Source organism: Sebastes fasciatus, chromosome 18, assembly GCF_043250625.1.
Source record: "Sebastes fasciatus isolate fSebFas1 chromosome 18, fSebFas1.pri, whole genome shotgun sequence".
Taxonomy (NCBI): Eukaryota; Metazoa; Chordata; class Actinopteri; order Perciformes; family Sebastidae; genus Sebastes; species Sebastes fasciatus.
Window position 1 is genome coordinate 15,578,954 of NC_133812.1, and position 18,042 is coordinate 15,596,995.

The 18,042-nt window shown below is 39.6% G+C and overlaps 2 protein-coding genes across 6 annotated transcripts in view; one reads left to right on the forward strand and one right to left on the reverse strand.

The window, feature by feature from the left end:
* Positions 1 to 891: 891 nt before the first annotated feature.
* On the reverse strand, positions 892 to 16,428 carry LOC141755985 (transforming growth factor beta-3 proprotein-like). The gene is made up of 7 exons (XM_074615387.1): positions 15,547 to 16,428; positions 8,843 to 9,006; positions 5,578 to 5,707; positions 5,311 to 5,418; positions 4,762 to 4,927; positions 4,349 to 4,502; positions 892 to 2,792 (listed from the first exon to the last, which is right to left on the reverse strand). The coding sequence occupies exons 1-7, from the start codon at positions 15,890 to 15,892 to the stop codon at positions 2,634 to 2,636; spliced, it is 1,227 nt and encodes a 408-aa protein (XP_074471488.1). The 5' UTR covers positions 15,893 to 16,428; the 3' UTR covers positions 892 to 2,633.
* LOC141755984 (steroid hormone receptor ERR2-like) overlaps positions 1,136 to 18,042 on the forward strand; it is a 110,623-nt gene continuing 93,716 nt past the window's right edge. For 3 of the 5 annotated variants that reach the window (XM_074615382.1, XM_074615383.1, XM_074615386.1), the window contains exons 1-3: positions 1,136 to 1,261; positions 13,190 to 13,252; positions 14,146 to 14,324. Coding sequence is in view for 1 of the 5 variants with exons in the window: in XM_074615385.1 (XP_074471486.1) it covers positions 6,949 to 6,950 (2 nt within the window). In the remaining 4 variants the exon portion in view is untranslated. Of the gene's footprint in view, positions 1,262 to 6,800; positions 6,951 to 13,189; positions 13,253 to 14,145; positions 14,325 to 18,042 lie in introns of those variants that run through there. The other 2 variants (XM_074615384.1, XM_074615385.1) reach the window with 2 other exon arrangements.

Sequence of the window (18,042 nt, forward strand, 5' to 3'; positions counted from 1 at the left end):
CCCAATGGAAAAATCTCATTGGGTTTTTGTCGAGGGAACCAGGGCGATGCTAACTTCCTGGTTGGCCTACAAAAATACATCATCCCTGCACCACTCTATTCAGACCCATAATAAGCAATTAATAAGAACAACATTTGGGTTAGGGTTAGGCAGAACCAGGTCGTTTTTCCCTTTCATTAATAAAGGTTAATGCATCTAACATAAGCCATCAATTCTGCGCCTACAAATATGAATAAATCACAGAAGTTCATGAGTTTCTCACTTTCAAAATAGGTCAACAAGTTTGCAGTTTTAATGCTGGTAATTTATGAATAAATGTGCAGTGGGTTTAACTTTCTATTAAACCAGCAATTCAGTTTCAAATAATACATTTTACCTTAGTCCAGATGCTCTGCAGCTCTTTTCCAAAGGTCACAGTGTTCATTGGAGTGGTCTTCCTGATGAATTAAAGGTGTCGTGAAAGTAGTACCAAATGTAAAATACGTTTCTCAGGTGTATATGTGATTTACGGTACACTAACCATTTTATGAACAATAAGAACATAAAGTGATGTCTGCACATTAATATAAGAGTAATTGCTTTTTGCCTGGGAAAGCTCTTAAGCAACAATTCCAGAGAAAGGGAAGTTGAATTTATTACTCAGGTAGAAAAAAAAGCCGTGCAGGAAACAGGTGGGACTGGTGAGATTCAAGTAAGAAAAATTATGTTCATATGGAACCAAAACATTATGAGAAAATTTAAATGGTATTTCAACATGGCAGACAGGACCAGTGGGTAAATTCATCATTTCCTAATTTGGAGTTAAATGTTTTTTACAGATCTATTACATCTGATTATTTCATAAATGCAAGGCTGAAGTGATTCTTGAGATTTAAAAAGGGCTCATACAGGTTTTTGCATGTTGTGTTTTTAATAACAATCACGATCAACAACTCAATCAAACAATATTACTGCCAAAAAAAACGTCCCCTAAATGTCATCTAAAGGCAAGACGACTCCGACTGGGCGAATGTCAAACAGTACAGGGATTCAGGATCGTTCTCCTGACTCAGAGAAAAATGAGGTCTAACTGTACATCCAGCCACTGTCATGTAATGACTTTTTCCCCTCCCTCTTCAATTTTTTTTGTTCCATTAGGGCTTCACACTGTAAAAAGAGCACCAAAACAAACAGAGACGGAGCAGAGGGAATGAAAGACTGCAGTGTTTTGGGGGAGTCCTGACTACACATGCGATTCCTTGTCAGCTGGCTGGAGTGACGGGTGAGTTGATAGGAGAGCAAAAAAAGTAAACAGCTGCATTTTAAATGACATTTCCTTATTATTACTGGAGAAAAGTGCTCTGATTTAACTTTCTGGGGATTTAATACAATAGTCAAACATACACTGGATCACATACAACAGGTCAAACTAATTTGTACATGGACAAAAAGTTGCATAATCTTTCTAAAAATCACAAAGAAATGTAACAGTACCCTTAATATAAAAGTCTTTCCACCAATGGAGATACACGTCGATTTTTTTTTTGTCCCAGTTAGTGAAACAATCACTATATGACAAGTTGCGTAACAGACCAGATCTGCCATTAATGTAAAAGAAATCCCATAAAAACCTGTTGCGTAACGCGTGTTCTTTTCCAGTATATTCTTTGATGTCCCATAAATAAGTTGAACCTGTTAGAGATGAGAACTTCCAGTGAATGGCAGTGTGCTCATGGCTTGTTTCCATCACAGTTCTTCGATTCCATACAGGTCCCCTCCTCCTCCTCCTCCTCCTCCTCTTCTCCTTCTTCTTCTTCTTCTTCTTCTTCCATCCATTCTATTAAATGCACCGCAAAAAAAAAGGCCATTACTACTGGCTGGCCAAAAAAAGAAAAGCTTGGCTCAACTTCTTTGTTCATTCACTTTCCATTGCAAATCCAGCAGGCATTCTCTCAGCTCTCCTTTTCCCTGACCACAGCTATGGCTTTGGATACAGCAGCAAGTCTGTCCTTTCTCCTTTTGTGTTTGAAGATAATGTCCACTGTTTGAAGGGAAGGGAAGGGAAGGTAAAATCCAGCCTGAAAGGACTCTTCGGCCATTCAGTAGAGCACAGTCTATATTTGTGACTATTAACAATATCATCCCAAGGCTAGGGACAGGACAGCTGCTCTACTGACAATGTAGAGACGGTAACTTTGTGGAATATTCGCTTGAACTTTGCAGAAAATATACCACAAAATAAATCTCTTTCATCTATTGTCCCTGAAGCAGATAGATTTGTACAGGGCTCTCTGCAATCTACATTAGGAGTGTGTTTGTCCGCCTTCACAAATCTAGAAGGAAATATTTTACTTTGATTGCAAGATTATGTCTGGTTTGGACTTTATAAGATGGAAAATACTACTTAACATCCAGAGTTGGGGAGAAAAAAACACAAAACAAGAGAAAAAAAAAAAAAATAATGACCTCAAGTTTTTAAGAAAAACTGCATCCTTAAAAAAAATGTGTGACCTCCAGAGTGGTGTTCAGATCTAAGCCATGAGGTCAGTTTAAGTATTTGTCACAGCTAAGAGTCCAAAAGTCAACGAGCATGGGTTTTTTCGTCATTACCTAGTAAAATCCTGCCGCGCTACCTCGCCGCCTTTCACATCTTCTCAGCTACACTTGCAAGACTTGACGATCATGTTGGAGAGCTGCTCCACTTTGGGGGTCCGTCCGGAGTAGTAGAGTATAGTGAGGGGCTCGAGGTCCTGAGGGACGCAGCAGGGGGAGGCCGATGCTGCCGGATTCAGAGTGTTGTACAGGCTCAGGAGCTAGTGGGAAGCAAACAGGAGAGATTGTAAATATAATCAGTATCGAATGAGTATTGGAGTCTTGATAATGTGCTGGCTAGCAGAGGTGGGATCAAGTCATGGCCAGCGTGACCAGCTACATTTTCGGCGAGTCGCCGTTGAAGTGTTGCTCAAGCGCTGGTTGTATGTCTTTAAATAGCACTTGGAACTGGCAAACAGCATTGTTTTTAGATGGAAGGGAACAGGGTGTAACAAAAACATATGATTGGTTGTTGCTTCACCGCATCATTGGAGCGCTGAATAGAGTTGAGACCAGCTCAACTTTGATTTGTAGTGCGTCACACCCGCCACGCAGCGACAAATGTCGGCCGTCATTTTGTAGCTTCATGTTAGGTGTCGCTCATAATGTGAATACAGCATAATGAGTGATGGAGTCTTGACAATATGCTGGCTAGCAGAGGTGGAACCAAGTCATTGTTTTGCAAGTCACAAGCAAGTCTTAAGTCTTTGCATTCAAGTCTCAAGTCAAGACAGGCAACTCCTGAGTCAAGTCTGAGTAACAGAGTAATTGGCGCTCAGTAACGTCACATTAATACTTCACGGTTTTCTCCTGCAACTTCATTGGATGTATTGCTGTATTTATTGATGGATTGCTGTCGGATTGGTTCAAACAAAGTGAATCTGGGGAATTAAGTGTAAGATAATCAAATGCCAATTATGCTCACCAAATGTAAACAGTCCAAATTTTAGGGGATTCAGCAATAAACAACAAAAGATAGAAATTCAGTTTTTCTTTTAGTTCAGTTTTTCCCCCACGAGTGAATCCTATTCCCAAACAAATCAATAAAGGATCTCTCAAAAAATAAATGAATCCAACATCTTCGGTACCAGGCAGTTGAACGTCTTCGTGCACACACTTTTTAATTACAATAACATACTTTTAGATCTTTGGGCTTGGGGAAAGTTTAAGTATTTTCAAGTCAAAAGGCTCAAGTCCAAGTGACATTAGCGTTAAAGTCCAAATGGAGTTGCAAGTCTTTTTTTATTTTGTCAAGTTGAGTGTAAATTCATCAAATTTGTGACTCGAGTCTGACTCGAGTCCAAGTCGTGTGACTCGAGTCCACACCTCTGCTGGCTAGTTTAAATCAGAGTAATAGCTCGACTCTGTGAGTATCTGTAAATACTGAGACACACACACTGAGGATTCAACATGGAGACTTACTAATGACCAAATAAACAATCTGGCTTAAGGTCTATAAAATGCTGTCTGTTTGTTTTAAAGTGTTTACTTGACACACAGATGTTCAAACTCACCACATAGCGCATGTGTGTGTGTTCAGGAACCAAAACAAATAAAAGTTCAACACTATCAACAGTTTTATCGGGACTACTTCAGAAAGTAGGTTTGGTCTTGTGAAGCCCTCTAGGTGGAGGCAGAGCTCTCAGAGGTGGATATCTTGTAAAACTAGAACTATCTGCATGGCTATTCACCACTCGGAGTAAATGAGATGTTTTTGTGTTGTTTTTCTTGCTCTCACAAACTGTCTTGTTTTGTATCCCTGATTGGTGCTCCTTACCGAGCTGTGTGTTGTATCCGAGCTCCTCAGGTATGGGCAGGGTCCGGAGCAGTAGTTGGCATCGTAACCACTTGGCTCATGAATCCACTTCCAGTCCAAGTCACGGCGGAAATCGATGTGGAGCCGGCGAACACAGCAGCTCTCCTCCGTGTTTCTGTGATGAGGATGCACAATTGTCTAACTGGTCCCCAAATAATTGTTTGTAATGGTGCTCCTAATATTTAATATCTTCTTGGCAACATGTGAGGGATACCAGATATAGTATATTGCAGATTATATTTGGGCTATTACGATACGTGTATACGCTGATGCATGCGATATACCAAGTATGACATTAATAAACTCAAAAAAATATTATCTTTTCACAATTTTGCAACTAGGAAATTTGAATTTATGATTTATGCAACCCTTACGAGAAACAGTAGTTTGTGTCCAGCGCTCTCTTGCGTCGGCGTGTGGACTGAGTGTCCAGGCGGTGTGGGGGGATCATCATGAGGATAAGGTGAGGCAGGTACTGGTCCTTTTTCTTCTTCAGGTGATCCAGATCCCAGCGGCTGTGCTCCTCATCTCCATCCACGCCTTAATTATAGACACAATGCACTTAAACCAACTATTTAGTGGCTTTTTCTTGCCTACGTAATTTCCCTCAATGCGAGCATACAATTTGCAAAATGATTGACTATGAAGCTGTCATCCCTGTCAATCTTTTATACGATGCAGAAATGAAAAGAGATAGTTTGTTTCTAAAAGCACAAAGAAAATATGTCTATATATTCTAAGTCATCTAAGGTAAAAGTTGAATCAGGCAACAATATAAAGACAATCAACAACACTACTTCTAATTAAAACATATCGTACCAACCTCCCCAAAGTGAAAAATATAGAAATAATCTGATCTAGATCAAAGGAGCAACTAACACCTGGCATAAATACCTATATGACAAAATGTTGTTGAAGCCCACCTTTAAACTTCACCTCCAGCACCTCGTTCTCATTGTCAATGATGTCCCCATTCGGTTTGAAGGTGTGGCACGGACAGTGCACACTGATTTCCAATCCCAGATTAGTTCCTGGTGACAAACAATGGAAGAGAGGATTAGTAAAAAAAGAAGCCAACAGTATGCCTCTTTAAACCTCAATGCTTGTAAGAGAAATGCAAGTTTAAAACAAGGGATGGTCACTAAGATTAGTGATAGCTTTTAGAAGCAACAAAAGGACCTCAGTCTCACCTCTGTTCATCAGCCATTCCCGCACTGTTTCAGTCACATCGAAGGAGACCCACTCTGGAGTACCTTTGGTCAGCACGTTCTTGGCTGCAAGGTAGCGTTGTTTCCTAATGTGTTCGTTTGGCCTCATAATCTGCAAAGCAATAGTAAGAATGGTCACTCTGAAAAGTTTTCTCTCGATATTGAAACAGCTTCAACAAAATACCATGTAGAATAGAGCGGACACGGAACAGGATGTTGGTACTAGAAGGAACTCTCATTCGATCGTTATTCTAATCATCCAATAAGAGTTTGGATTACTTGTGATGAATCATGCCATGAACTAAGATAATGTTAATATTACTGGAGCATTCAAGCAGATGATAGAATCGCAGCATAGGCCTATGTGTGGCATTAAATTCAATTAGGTGATTAAACAAGACTACCACTGCGCTCCAATACCACCATTATATTTAGTATGCCAGAAAAATATTTAGCGTATCCCAATACATAATATGTCAAATGCAGTATGCCAAAAAAACAAACAGGATGTCCTACTACATCTGGTCGCATTTTGCAGTATGCAAGCCAGCACGCTTTTCTGGCTATTCTGACCTACAATCCTCTGCACAGTGGATATAGGAGCAAGAGGGTCAAAGTTCAAGGCACAATGTTATGACGAAGTAGTATATCCCCATTGTATGCATACTGCATGAACCAGTACGTCCTTTTTAACGGCAGCTGATGTATTAAAAGTAAAAAGAGAAATATGCGATTTGGAACGAGTCTACAGCCACGCTAGACATTTTGTGAGGCTGTACTTTTAGGCGTAGCTTTGAAGTAAATGCTAACAGTAGCATGCTAACATGCTCATAATGATAATGCTAACATGCTGATGTTAAGCAGGTATAATGTTCACCATGTTCACCACCTGAGTTTAGCATGTTAGCACTGACATTGTCATTACTTGAGTTAAAAATGTGACCCAACACAGCTAAAAATTGTTTCTTTTATAAATTATATATATATATATATACAATTTTTATATATATATATATAAATTGTTTAAAGGACCATGACACAACCTAACAGGTGATTTCACTTATTTTGGCTGATTAGACCTCTTGATTGACATCTACCTCACTCCCTTACACCTGTTAGGGCAGATCCTTCTGATTGGTTCATGGAGTCAGGTGACATCACAGACATACTCCACCCACCCTCAACCTGAGCAGAGGACTAATTAGCCAAATAATGCAAAACACCTGGGAGGTGTGACCGAAAGCTGACAGACAGCCTGACATACATGTTAGCATGTTAGGAAACTACTGCCTATGTCAAGCACACACGGAGCAACATTGGCATCCAATAGTCCTGTTTGTGCCCACCTGATAAATGTAAGTCCGATATTCACTCTTCTTTTAGCAGTTATACTTTTCTCACCATCTACCTAGCTAGCTAACTAATTGCTAGTCTTGTCTGTAGACTACTGTATGTTGTTTGTTGGCCAGGTAGGGCATGTTTGCTTTGATAAACTAACAACTAACGCTAGTTGCCTGCTGTTGGTGGAAACAAGGTTGTTGAGAGTGGTAATATTCAATTATATAGTAAATTTGTGTGCAGTAAGACCAAAACAATAAGCTCAAAGCTAAAAAAAAACATTTTCACATTTCCCCTAGTATTTGTATTCTTCCACAATATAAAAGTATTGATATATTGACATAACGATGTGTCCAGTTCATAGCTTTTAGTTAAAAAGAAACTTCGTGGTTGTTCTGTGTTTCATGTTGTTCATCCCTGGTCTCTGGGGTAAAACAGTACACATGTATGCTTCCCATGTAACAGTTAGGGATGGGCGATACCAGACTTTTTAAATTTGATATGATACCGATACTTTTGTTGCAATTTTACTGATACCGACACTGATCATTTCTTCAATTTCAAAATAATGGTAATTTTTAGGAAAAAAAATTATATTACACTCAAAGTCGAATCACATGACACATACTAGCGATTAATAACAAATTTATTACAAAAGCAAATATGAGTACAATTTAAAAAAAAAAATGTAAAATAACATTGTCCAGTATTTTACAGAAATACTTTAATTAAATAACAAGCCTCCTTTCAGGGTGTGTTGTTTTTAAATTTTTATAGAGGTTATTTGTGTCACTGTGTGTGGCACTTTATTGTCACAAATAGTGCATCTCGCTGTATTTTTATCTACAGGTCACAAGTAGCATGTTTTTCAGTCATATGAGTCGGGCCAGCTAAGTATCTCAGTGCTGTTTTGGCACAAATATTATACAAAAGTGGTGAAAACTTTTGTAAGAGATGCCGCCACCTACGTTTGTATTCATATAATTGTATAAGGCTATCAATATTTTTCAAAGGAATTGATACCAAATGAGTAGCTTGTGAGTATCGAAGTATCGATACCACAGTATCAATCCGCTCATCCCTAGTAACAGTAAGAATGTCATTCATTTCTCAGGAAATCTTACTTGAGTGTGACCCTTGTCGACTCTGTCCTGTATTCCTCTCTGTGTTTGAAACCGGCAGTAAAAAATGTTACAGACTTGCCAGCTACCAACCAACTTCCTGTGAAATGTGGTTTAATCTTCTGTTTTGCCCAAATGTTGGTGTTGAGTTGGAGTTAATGTTGGCAGTTGCCTATAGTTTTATTCTGTGTTTGGTAATATTGTCCTTATGGGTTTGTCATGACATCAGTCCTGACCAGAGTATCTGTGGTGGTATGTTTTTAATTTGACTTCAATAAGTATCTTTATATTGGATCCTTAATGCCAAGGACATTACAGCCGGAGAACAGGGACCTGATGACGTTGAGTGCGACTTACTGTAGAAGTGTATTGCATCATTTCATGAATCAGCAGACCAGAGCTGCGTTTTAACAGCTTAATAAACTTTGCGTACTGTTTTGAGGACTAAATGTTAAAAGACCTCTACATAACCAAAATGAGGATTGTATTAGATATGGGCTGCCAGCGCTGCACTAACAGTACCCCTGTCCTGGTTCTACTAACATTGTGCAGGAGTATTGAGCTTTTGGGCTTTTGGTCGGTTACCCATGCATGCCTTGGCTCTCTTTGTCAACTGAAATCATGTGGTAGAGAAAAACTAACTAGCTTATGTAAGATATGTGCTTGACAGACTAGAATTGAACAATCTAGTAACAGAGATTATATTCCAGAAAAGAGAGAATTTGAAGCTCCTTGTGGCCTCGACTGTGATCGTGGTAGAAGGACAAGGAAACGGTACCTTTACGCACCTGGTAGAGCTCAATCCGCTGTTCGTTCCTCTTGGAACTGGAGTTTGGCACTCTCAGAGCTCGAAACTCTGCTCTGAAGAGGTTGGTTGAGTTCCTTTCCATGGCAGAGACGTTGAAGCGGAAAACCTTAGAGGTGATGCCTTTTGGGCAGTAGAGCAGATCGTCTGGAACAGAGAGAGTAAAATAAAAGTTTTGTGAGAGAACAGGCCTGGAAATTCTTATCAAGGTCTGATGCAATACAAGCAGTTTATGTCTGAACACAGACCTCAAGTGCTACATGACCTCTGGACAACATCATCACAGATACTTGCATTATGATCTCCTTCATATGAGTGCAACAGTTCTCAGATAGGCCTTTATCGCAGCAGACACTTTGACTTGTCATAGTAGGAAAAGCACTAACGATGGCTATGTTCTATTCAAGTGTCTAATTCTCAGGGCGTCAAATACAGACGCTTTGTCACGGCCGTCGGCGTGTGATATCGCTGCACAAGGCACCCTTGAGTGCCGGTATGAGATGCATTGGGCTTTCCATTAACTACAATGTAAACCCATCCACTGCAACAGTTAAGGCACAGGGAAAGTGCTGTGGTGACAGAGTTAAAGAGAGACACCAGGCGGGCGGGAGAGGAAGTGGATGGGTCCAACAACACAAGGCTTTCATCCAGGAGACCGCTGTTCGTGTCGTGTGCGTTGTTAAGTTTCACTTTCAAGTTACAATCAGCTGTTCATTCGTGTCAAGTCACATTTTCACTGTGCAAACGCAGTTTTAAGCCCAACCATGTTGTTTTTTCCTAAACCCTAACTAAGGTGTATTTTTGCTTGCCGCATCTGTGAGGGTCGCAAGTGTCCGCACAGCCAAAGTGACGTCACGCCATCAGACATGACGCTTCGTGGGGGTTCCGTGCAGCAGGTTTTTGCCCGTCCACTCACATTCAAATGTTTTACTACAACTACACGGACGTGGATGGGCGGAAAAAACTTTGAGGTGCTTTGAGAATGTCTGTTTGCTACGAGGAGAAACCCACACGGAGTATAAAAGATCCAAATGTTTCCTCGTCACGATTCCACGTCAGCTCATGTCCATGCGGCTGTCCTTGCGGAAAGCATAACCGACGCTTAAGTGGCATTGTTTCCTAAACCTAAGCTTTTTGTTTAATTCACAACGTAAAGCACATGTTTACTGCGAATGAAATGTGATGCTACGGGGTCTGACAAAGCCTCAGTATGTAACAGAGTTGGGATGAGAATGTGTTGGTGTGACAGTGAGCCAGCATGCACAGTACCAGGACCATAAAACAAACAAAATGATATCTCTAAACACTCATGTCTGCAGTTGACATTAGAAGCTGTGAATGTACATTTAAAAACTTAATAGGGCTGCAACTAAAACATTATTTCCATTATCGATTAATCTGCCAATTATTTTCTGTATTAATAGACTAATCGTTTTGTCTATTAAATGTCAGAAAGTAGTGACTATCCAAATTTCCTGAAGACCAAGATGATTTCATCAATTGCTTTTGTCTGACCAACTCTCCAAAACCAAAACATATTCATTTTAGTAACGAAGAAGACAAAGAAGCAGTAAATCCTTACAATTGAGAAGCTGAAACTTGCGATTTTTAGGCATTTTTGCTTCAAAACTGACTTACAGTACACAATTTATTGGTTATCAAGAGTTTTTCTCTTGATTGACTAATTGATTAATTGACCACTCATTTCAGCTCTATTTAAAAACGCTCACTGTTTTAGCCCGTCTGTTGGTGCGACGGTTCAACAAGCCCATTGTTCTGTTTGTATTGCAGGTTTTGGGTCACAGTTTCGGGTTTGGTTTATTTTGCACATTAGGGAGAAGAAAAACAACCATTTTCAATATATTTGAATTCCAAAATACATAAATTGATTGATTGATTGATGTCTCTGTCTCTGGCACCACATCAAATAAATTGCAGGCCTATTTAATAGTGGTGCAACGGTTCAACAATCCTATGGTTCGGTTTGTGCGTCACTGAACACTTCATTTTTTTTGGTTCAGTTTTGCATCCCTAGTCTCCATCCACAACACAATTTAGAAAAATACATTTCTGGCTGAGTGAGGGAGGACTGGGTTGGGGAGGTGTTTCTTTGGATCAAACTTTTATCCGCCTGATGCCAGAGTAATTTCAGTTGTGCTCCAAAGACACTTTGTTAACTGAGTTGGCAGCAAATGTAATAATTTCAACCTCTAGATGGCAATGCAATGGGTACTTTTTTTCCATTTCTGACATATCATATTGCTTCACAAATAAAGTGATACTTTAATAAGAAAATAATGGCATGGATTTACAGTAAATGTTTTTCTTTAATATGCTAGAAGACTTGTAAACCCATTCACACCTAAAATATGGTCTTGGGTTTACTGACTCTTTATTGGCTGGCACTAAGTTTATCAGCCCACAGTGAATGATTGGTGTGGTTGCCTGCCTTATCTAAATTCCTCAGTGTTTCTCCAACACATTTTGTCTATATTTGGTGGAAATGAAAATGTTGTAATTGAAATGACAATATTATTGAGCTCAGTATGACTTCACCTCGCTGGTATCTGCGTATCAAAACCCTGCTATCCTCAGTCCCACTGACAACTTTTTGGACCCGAACCCGTTTCTGACCATGATGACTTCTCCACAGCTCAACCTCAGTCATTGACATATGCCAGATTCTGTATGCGTACCATGCTATAAAAGGAAATCTTTCCGATGATTGCAGTCCAGCCTCTCAATGTAGTCATTTGCCAGTCGTCCAGCAGCTTTCTGCTTCATTTGCACCTGTCACGGATTTGTGTTGGTTCACAGAGCTGCCTCAGATCCACCAAAGGTCAACAGTTTACCTTCAAAAAGTGAGTGTGTGTTCGCACACATAAACCGAGGGAAAGAGAGTGATGTCACTGGATAAGAGTCAAAACTTTATTCCACAAAGGCAGACTTCTGGTCCTGTTATACCACAAGGGGCAACACACGAAGGTGGCTGTGTCTTCAATACACTGGCTTCACTCACAGTCTACTGTTTTCTACCTGATCTTAAAGGAATACTTCAACACTTTGGGAACTGCACTTATATGCTTTTTTGCCGAGAGTTAGACGATAACATTGATATCACTCATGTCTGTATGATAAATATGAAGCTACAACCATCAGCCAGTTAGCTTAGCTTAGTGCAAAGACTGGGAGCAGGGGGAAACCGCTAGCCTGGCTCTGTCCTAAGGTAACGAAATCAGCCTACCAGCACTTGAAAAAAATGCCTTGAGTTTTTGTCGAAACATTTTATTGCATTTGACAAAGAAGATTCAGGCTAAATGTACATGCATCTTTAATGAAAGGAAGTCTAAAGTTCAATCACCATCAATCTCAAGTAGAGACTGTTAACCGAAACATCAATTTGGATGCTGAAAAATCATACTGCTAATTAGAAAGTAATGACAGCATCAGTCCTTTCAGCAAGTGCCCCAAAACAATATGTTTACGCTGAAGTGATAAAGCCCTCTAGCAGCCATAGTAATTATGAAAGGAGGAAGTCATTTGACGGTGTTATAGACCAGTGTTTTCCAAACTTTTTTTTTCTGGACCTAGTTTTTAAAAATGACAAACCTTCATGACGCTATTCTCAATAGTCCTTATATATAAATCGTGAGAAGAGCAGATTCGTGTTTTAAGTGACGTTCCTGACCATTTTTACTGCCATTTCCGCATCACCTTATATTATCTTGAATAGGTAAACCAGTCATTTCAACAAGATATATATTTTCATTTCATGCCTGTGATATTGAAAACAGATACATGTTTAATACTTTACAAGTGAGTAACTTTTAGAACCTTAATTACTTCTTATATAAGTGCAAACCTGATAAAGATGCAGAATATTTAGAAAGTCATATAATTTCTGTATTGTATCCATAATTTATTGTGTTATTCTGCTGGTCATTTAACTGAAGAAAATCACCTCTGCTGCCAGAGTAGAATGAGAGTTCAGTTCAGCACAATGAATCTATAGAAGAGTTCATCTTGCCTGCTCCAACATATGAAAATCACATTACCGTCTCAGAGAGCAGGCTCAGTGTATGCATGTGGATATACAGGCTATTGACAAAATGCATATTTCCAAGTATGAGATCATCTTGGACACAAGAAAAAAAACACTCGGCTTTGCCAATACCACAGTTTTAGGAATATTATTAGCTTGTCGACATTTTTAGTATCTGGAAGTAGAGATGTTGACTAATGCACACTCATACAGATACTTATGTCAGTTCAGCACTTATGCCGTTATATTAACTTTCTGCCTTTTTCCATTTTTGTTTTTCAAACTCAGGCATAAAGACCATAATATGACAGTAGAAGAAACTATGATCTTCACCCAACCGTTAGAAAAAAGGTATGTAAATATGTCCTGCATCATAAAGCCCATCTGTGGCTCTGAATCCAGCACCACCACACCAACGTGAGGCACCTACTGCCTGCTGTTTTTGTCAAAACCATTTCTGCGAGATTCAAAACAGAACATTGCTGAGGGAAAATAGGTCTTTTGAGAAACACCTGTTGATTTCAAAGGGACTGTGATGCAATGCTCTTGGCTTTGCTCTAGACCATGAGGCCCTCTTTGGCTCCTACACACGCACAGCATTTATCCTATTCTACTTTCTCAGTAATCCAAACTCAGCCGGACCACATGCTGCATGAATCTCCCTCAAGTGCTGACACATGTCCCTCTCAGCACAAGTTTTCCACTCGTAGCTTTTATTTCTATAGAGGAAACGGTTGTGCCAAATCGAGAGGTTTAGCGCAAATCACTTGGAGTAAAAACACCGTGAGCCTAACAGGCCTTTGCTGATAATCTCAACAAAAGTTTTACAAACAAAATAAAGCTCATTATTAGCCAAGCAGTGAAATGTTACCTAGAGGCAATAAAATGACGGCACAGTGGAATCATTCAGGTTTAAGGAGGATGGATGCCGGCTCAGTTTCACACTCAATTTAGCAAAGTTAAACCTGAGCAGCGCAGTTAGTGATCTCATGCTCATGGGCCACCCGTGTGGGTAATTCCCCGGCCAAGACAGGAAGTGGGGTCACATTAAGCGCCATCTCAATGGGGAGGTGGGTGGTAATTATGTGTCAGTGCATGCAAGGGCTTCATGGGAACCCCGCTGTACAGACAGACTCCTAGGGTGAGAGAGAGGGATGCCTCTATCCAGACTAACGGGGAGGTCCTTCCATCATCTAACTTTTCCTGTCCACCTCTGTTAACTTTTCCTACTCCTTCTCCTAAAGGCATCCCCATCCGCCTGGGCAGATGTCCCTCTCATTTGGGCCTAACTGGAAAGGAAGTGGGAACATCTGGGGGAGAAGGACAGAATCCATGGAAGAAAAAAAAAACAAGAGGAGGAAGAGTGGAGTCAGGAGTAGGAGGAGAGTGACTTTCCTGGAACACTGGTGCTGGGTTAAAACAGGTTGGTGAAGCACTGCAGTTAACAAAGCACATCATCCAAGCGCAGAGCAAGTTTACAAAACCTAAAAGAGCTCTTGGTTGAGAATGTTGGTTCACAAATATTCATATTTATATTAAAGTCCCCCCTCAAAAATGTGTTTTGCTTATTGTTTCTTCACTTGGATGTTTGAGCTTCACATGCAGAATGATGCTTTAACACTAGAAGACTGTTTTCACATTCATCAAGTCTGAGTTTAACACCTACAAGATGATTATGTTATAGTTATTATGGTATGCAACTCACATAAATGTGATGTGGAAACTTGGAAACTTACTCTGAGAATGGACTTTAACATTGAAGTAGGAAACATCTTGTCTCCAGCAGTTAAACTTTTAAAATGAAGACTATTTGTATATTTGTTTTTATGTATTAAAGGGGGATCTTTAATATGCAGCAGACCAAAAACTCAGTGATTAAGAGTTGCTTATTGTTTCTTCACTTGGATGTTTGAGCTTCACATGCAGAATGATGCTTGTTACACTATAAGACTGTTTTCACATCCATCAAGTCTTAGAGTTTAAACACCTACAAGATGATTATGTTATAGATATTATAGTATGCAACTCACATAAATGTGATGTGCAAACTTGAAGCCTCCAGCACACTTAACACTGAGAATGGACTTTACATTGAAGTAGATGACATCTTGTCTCCAGCAGTTTAACTTTTAAAATGAAGACTATGCATATTTGTAGATCCTGAAGTGTTTTTATGTATCCATGTATATGTATAGTTATGATTAAAAAAATCTAAATTTTACTGAAGAGTATTAAAGACAAATGTTCAACAGTATAAAAAGACAAATGTTCAATTATACAGGTTTTTTTTTGGTCAAAGATGCATCAATTGATCAAATCTGTTCTTCAAGCCCTTTTTTAACATAATCTATCAAAGTGCTTTAGGTTACATAAAGATGCAGAAACCAACAGGAACACTGTGAAAGACCATATATGCAGCAGACCAAAAACTCAGTGATTTAAAAAAAGTTGCTGGGACTACAAGCTATAAATACTGCAGATATTTATGAATGGCATATGAAGTTTTGAAGTTTGGCTGGCTCTGGCTTTAGGCGTCCACTCTTCATAAGTAGTGCGTAATTACGCACCAAATGAAGAGTGTTGATTGCTGGCATTAACAACAAGAAAAGTGATAGATAGCTACCTGAAGTAACTGTAATACTTACTGCTTTCTGGCGGTCCGTAGACCATGTTGAATTTGTATATCTCTTTGGCATAGTACTCTGTCTCCGTGTTGTCCTGACCGCAACTCTGCTGCCGATCCTTCCTGAGCTCCTCCAGTAGCTCCTTGGTGCTGTTATACAACGCTTGGATCTGATAGGGGATTTTACTCGGTCCCAGAGAGTGAGGAGGACTCGTCAGTCTCAGCTTGCTCAAAATCTGACCACGGATCGCCTCGACCCTCTTCCTCTTCACGTGGTCGATATCCACGGTGGCACAAGTTGACAGAGACGAGCTCAAAGTCGCGCAGTTGAGGAGGAGGACGAACAGTAAAGCCTTGCCCAAATGCATCTTTCTCTCTGCATCTGGTTCGCTCCGTAGTTTAGTGTAGAAAATGTTGCAGTTTCGAGAATGTTGCAGATTCGAGAATGTTGCAGATTCGAGAACTTGCCAAGGTCAGTGACAATTAGCAGTTAAGTCAAAACTGATAAAACCACAGCTGGTGTTTTTCTTTTTAACTTCCTTACTGATGGAAAAACTTCACTTAATTCGTTTTCTTGTTGCAGAAATCCAAAGTGTGTGCTCGCCCATTAGACATTACTCAATACAAAAGTCCCGAAAACTATCCTGCATATATATATATAATGACATTTATCCAGCACAAATATAATATCTGTAGAAACTTTTTGCATTCTTGTGCTCAATCCAGTAGATTTAAGTAGTCGTCGTCCCACAGCTTTGGCATATTCCTCCTCCTTTTCTGTCTCATTCAGATCTTTAGTGTCTCTTTATTGTCTGTGCTGAGGCAGACCGCAGGCTGTCAGGTTAACGAGGTATATATGCGACTTTGAGAGGTCGGTGTGGCCTCACGTGTTTTATACCACTAGTTTCTGACGTTTTGATGGAGGAGGGACCGGGAGAGTCCAGATCATAACAGCGCTCCCTGCGACTCACCATGCACACATCACAACTGTGACATCACAAACATGTGAAATAGTCTGGTTTTATTTTAGAAGTTTTATGAAATTTGTAAAGTTTGGGCTTTAATCTGCAGAGTTGAAGGCTTTTTTTTTTTTTTTTTTTTCTTAAGCCATCTGAAGGGGAGTGAATATCTGGTCTTGTGGTCCTTCTTTTGTGATTTTTTTTTAATGTTTTTAATATTAATATGGATCAATAGTGATCTTACAGAAATCTCAGCTCAGTTGATGTTTCTTCTGGTTGTCTAGCATACAGTAGGTAGCCTGGGTCGTGCACCCTCTAGTGGCAAACTGTGGTACTAGCAGTTTCTGTGACAGTATCTGAGTTGAAGAAATTCTCCCTTTCCCCCATTAAATTCTTCTTTCTTATAATATTCCATATTTATACACTTTAAAATATGTTAATATGATGTTTATTCTCTTCTGAAACATAAAAGTCCCATGTTTGCTTTGTATTGCCCTCCCACAGGCTGATTCAAGGACAGTTGTTTAAAGGCAAATGTAAACCCAACAAATCTAAATCCAGGATTGCTCTGTTTAATTTTTATTATTTTATTATTGCCTTTATTTGATAGTACAGGCGATAGACAGGAAAGTATTGGAGAGAGATAGTGGGCGACAAGAAGCAGAGGGCCGCGGATCGGATTCGAACCCGTGCCGCTGCGGTAAAGACTCGGCCTTGGTGCATAGGCGCCTGTTTAATTTTAATCTCACTATTGTGTCTTAAACCTGCCTTGGACAAAAGATAATTTAGAACGAGTAGGCCTACTTGCCTGTTTCTATGGTTGCAACCATAAAAATCACAATAACTGACTTTACACAGAAAGAATCCATAAAGATAATTTCTGATAATCCACAGTTGGGTCCTTGGAGTTGGAGCTCTCTTACAAAGACCCGCACAATACAGAACATGCTTTCAACATGATGAAAAATCTTTCAAACACACTCTGGCAACATGATTGAATTGCTGTACAAAAAGTTTCGTCCCTGTCAGTGCAGATTTTCCCATGCCCTCTGCAAACCACCATCTACACTCAATTTATTTTATGATCTGATGTCTGACGGTTTATTTGCAGGCCCTTAAGTTATTCCATCTTTTTGATTTTTCCCCCCCTCCTGTTTCATCTCTATTCATAGCGCATATCCACATTCTCAGGCCTATTTTAGGTCAAAGCTCACTCAACCACTGGAGGCCCCGTACCCAAACATGGGGTCTGGTATTTCACTATGTTTCTTTTGCCCTCCAGTTTGCATAGCAAGAATGATTTCATAGAATGTCCAAACTTGGTAAACATTTGGATTTGAATCATAATTATATACAGATTTATTTTTGCTTGTTTGCTATAGTTGGACATTAATATGAGGTTTATATTTACACCTTTTGTCAGAACAAGGTCATTTCTTCCTCAACTCACCATGATACTTTAACGAAAATGAATACAGTAATTTGATACACTCACTTGCTGTCTGTTATTTTCCCCTTTTATAGTCAGATGTTGTCTTGGAAAAGTGGGATGTGATTTA

Excerpts from the sequence above, each read along its gene's own strand:
- LOC141755985 (XM_074615387.1), bottom strand. The coding sequence starts at position 15,892 with ATGCATTTGGGCAAGGCTTTACTGTTCGTCCTCCTCCTCAACTGCGCG. Across the intron at positions 9,007-15,546 it reads CTACGGACCGCCAGAAAGCA|ACGATCTGCTCTACTGCCCA; the intron begins GTAAGTATTACA and ends TCTCTGTTCCAG. Across the intron at positions 5,419-5,577 it reads GGAATGGCTGATGAACAGAG|GAACTAATCTGGGATTGGAA; the intron begins GTGAGACTGAGG and ends GTTTGTCACCAG.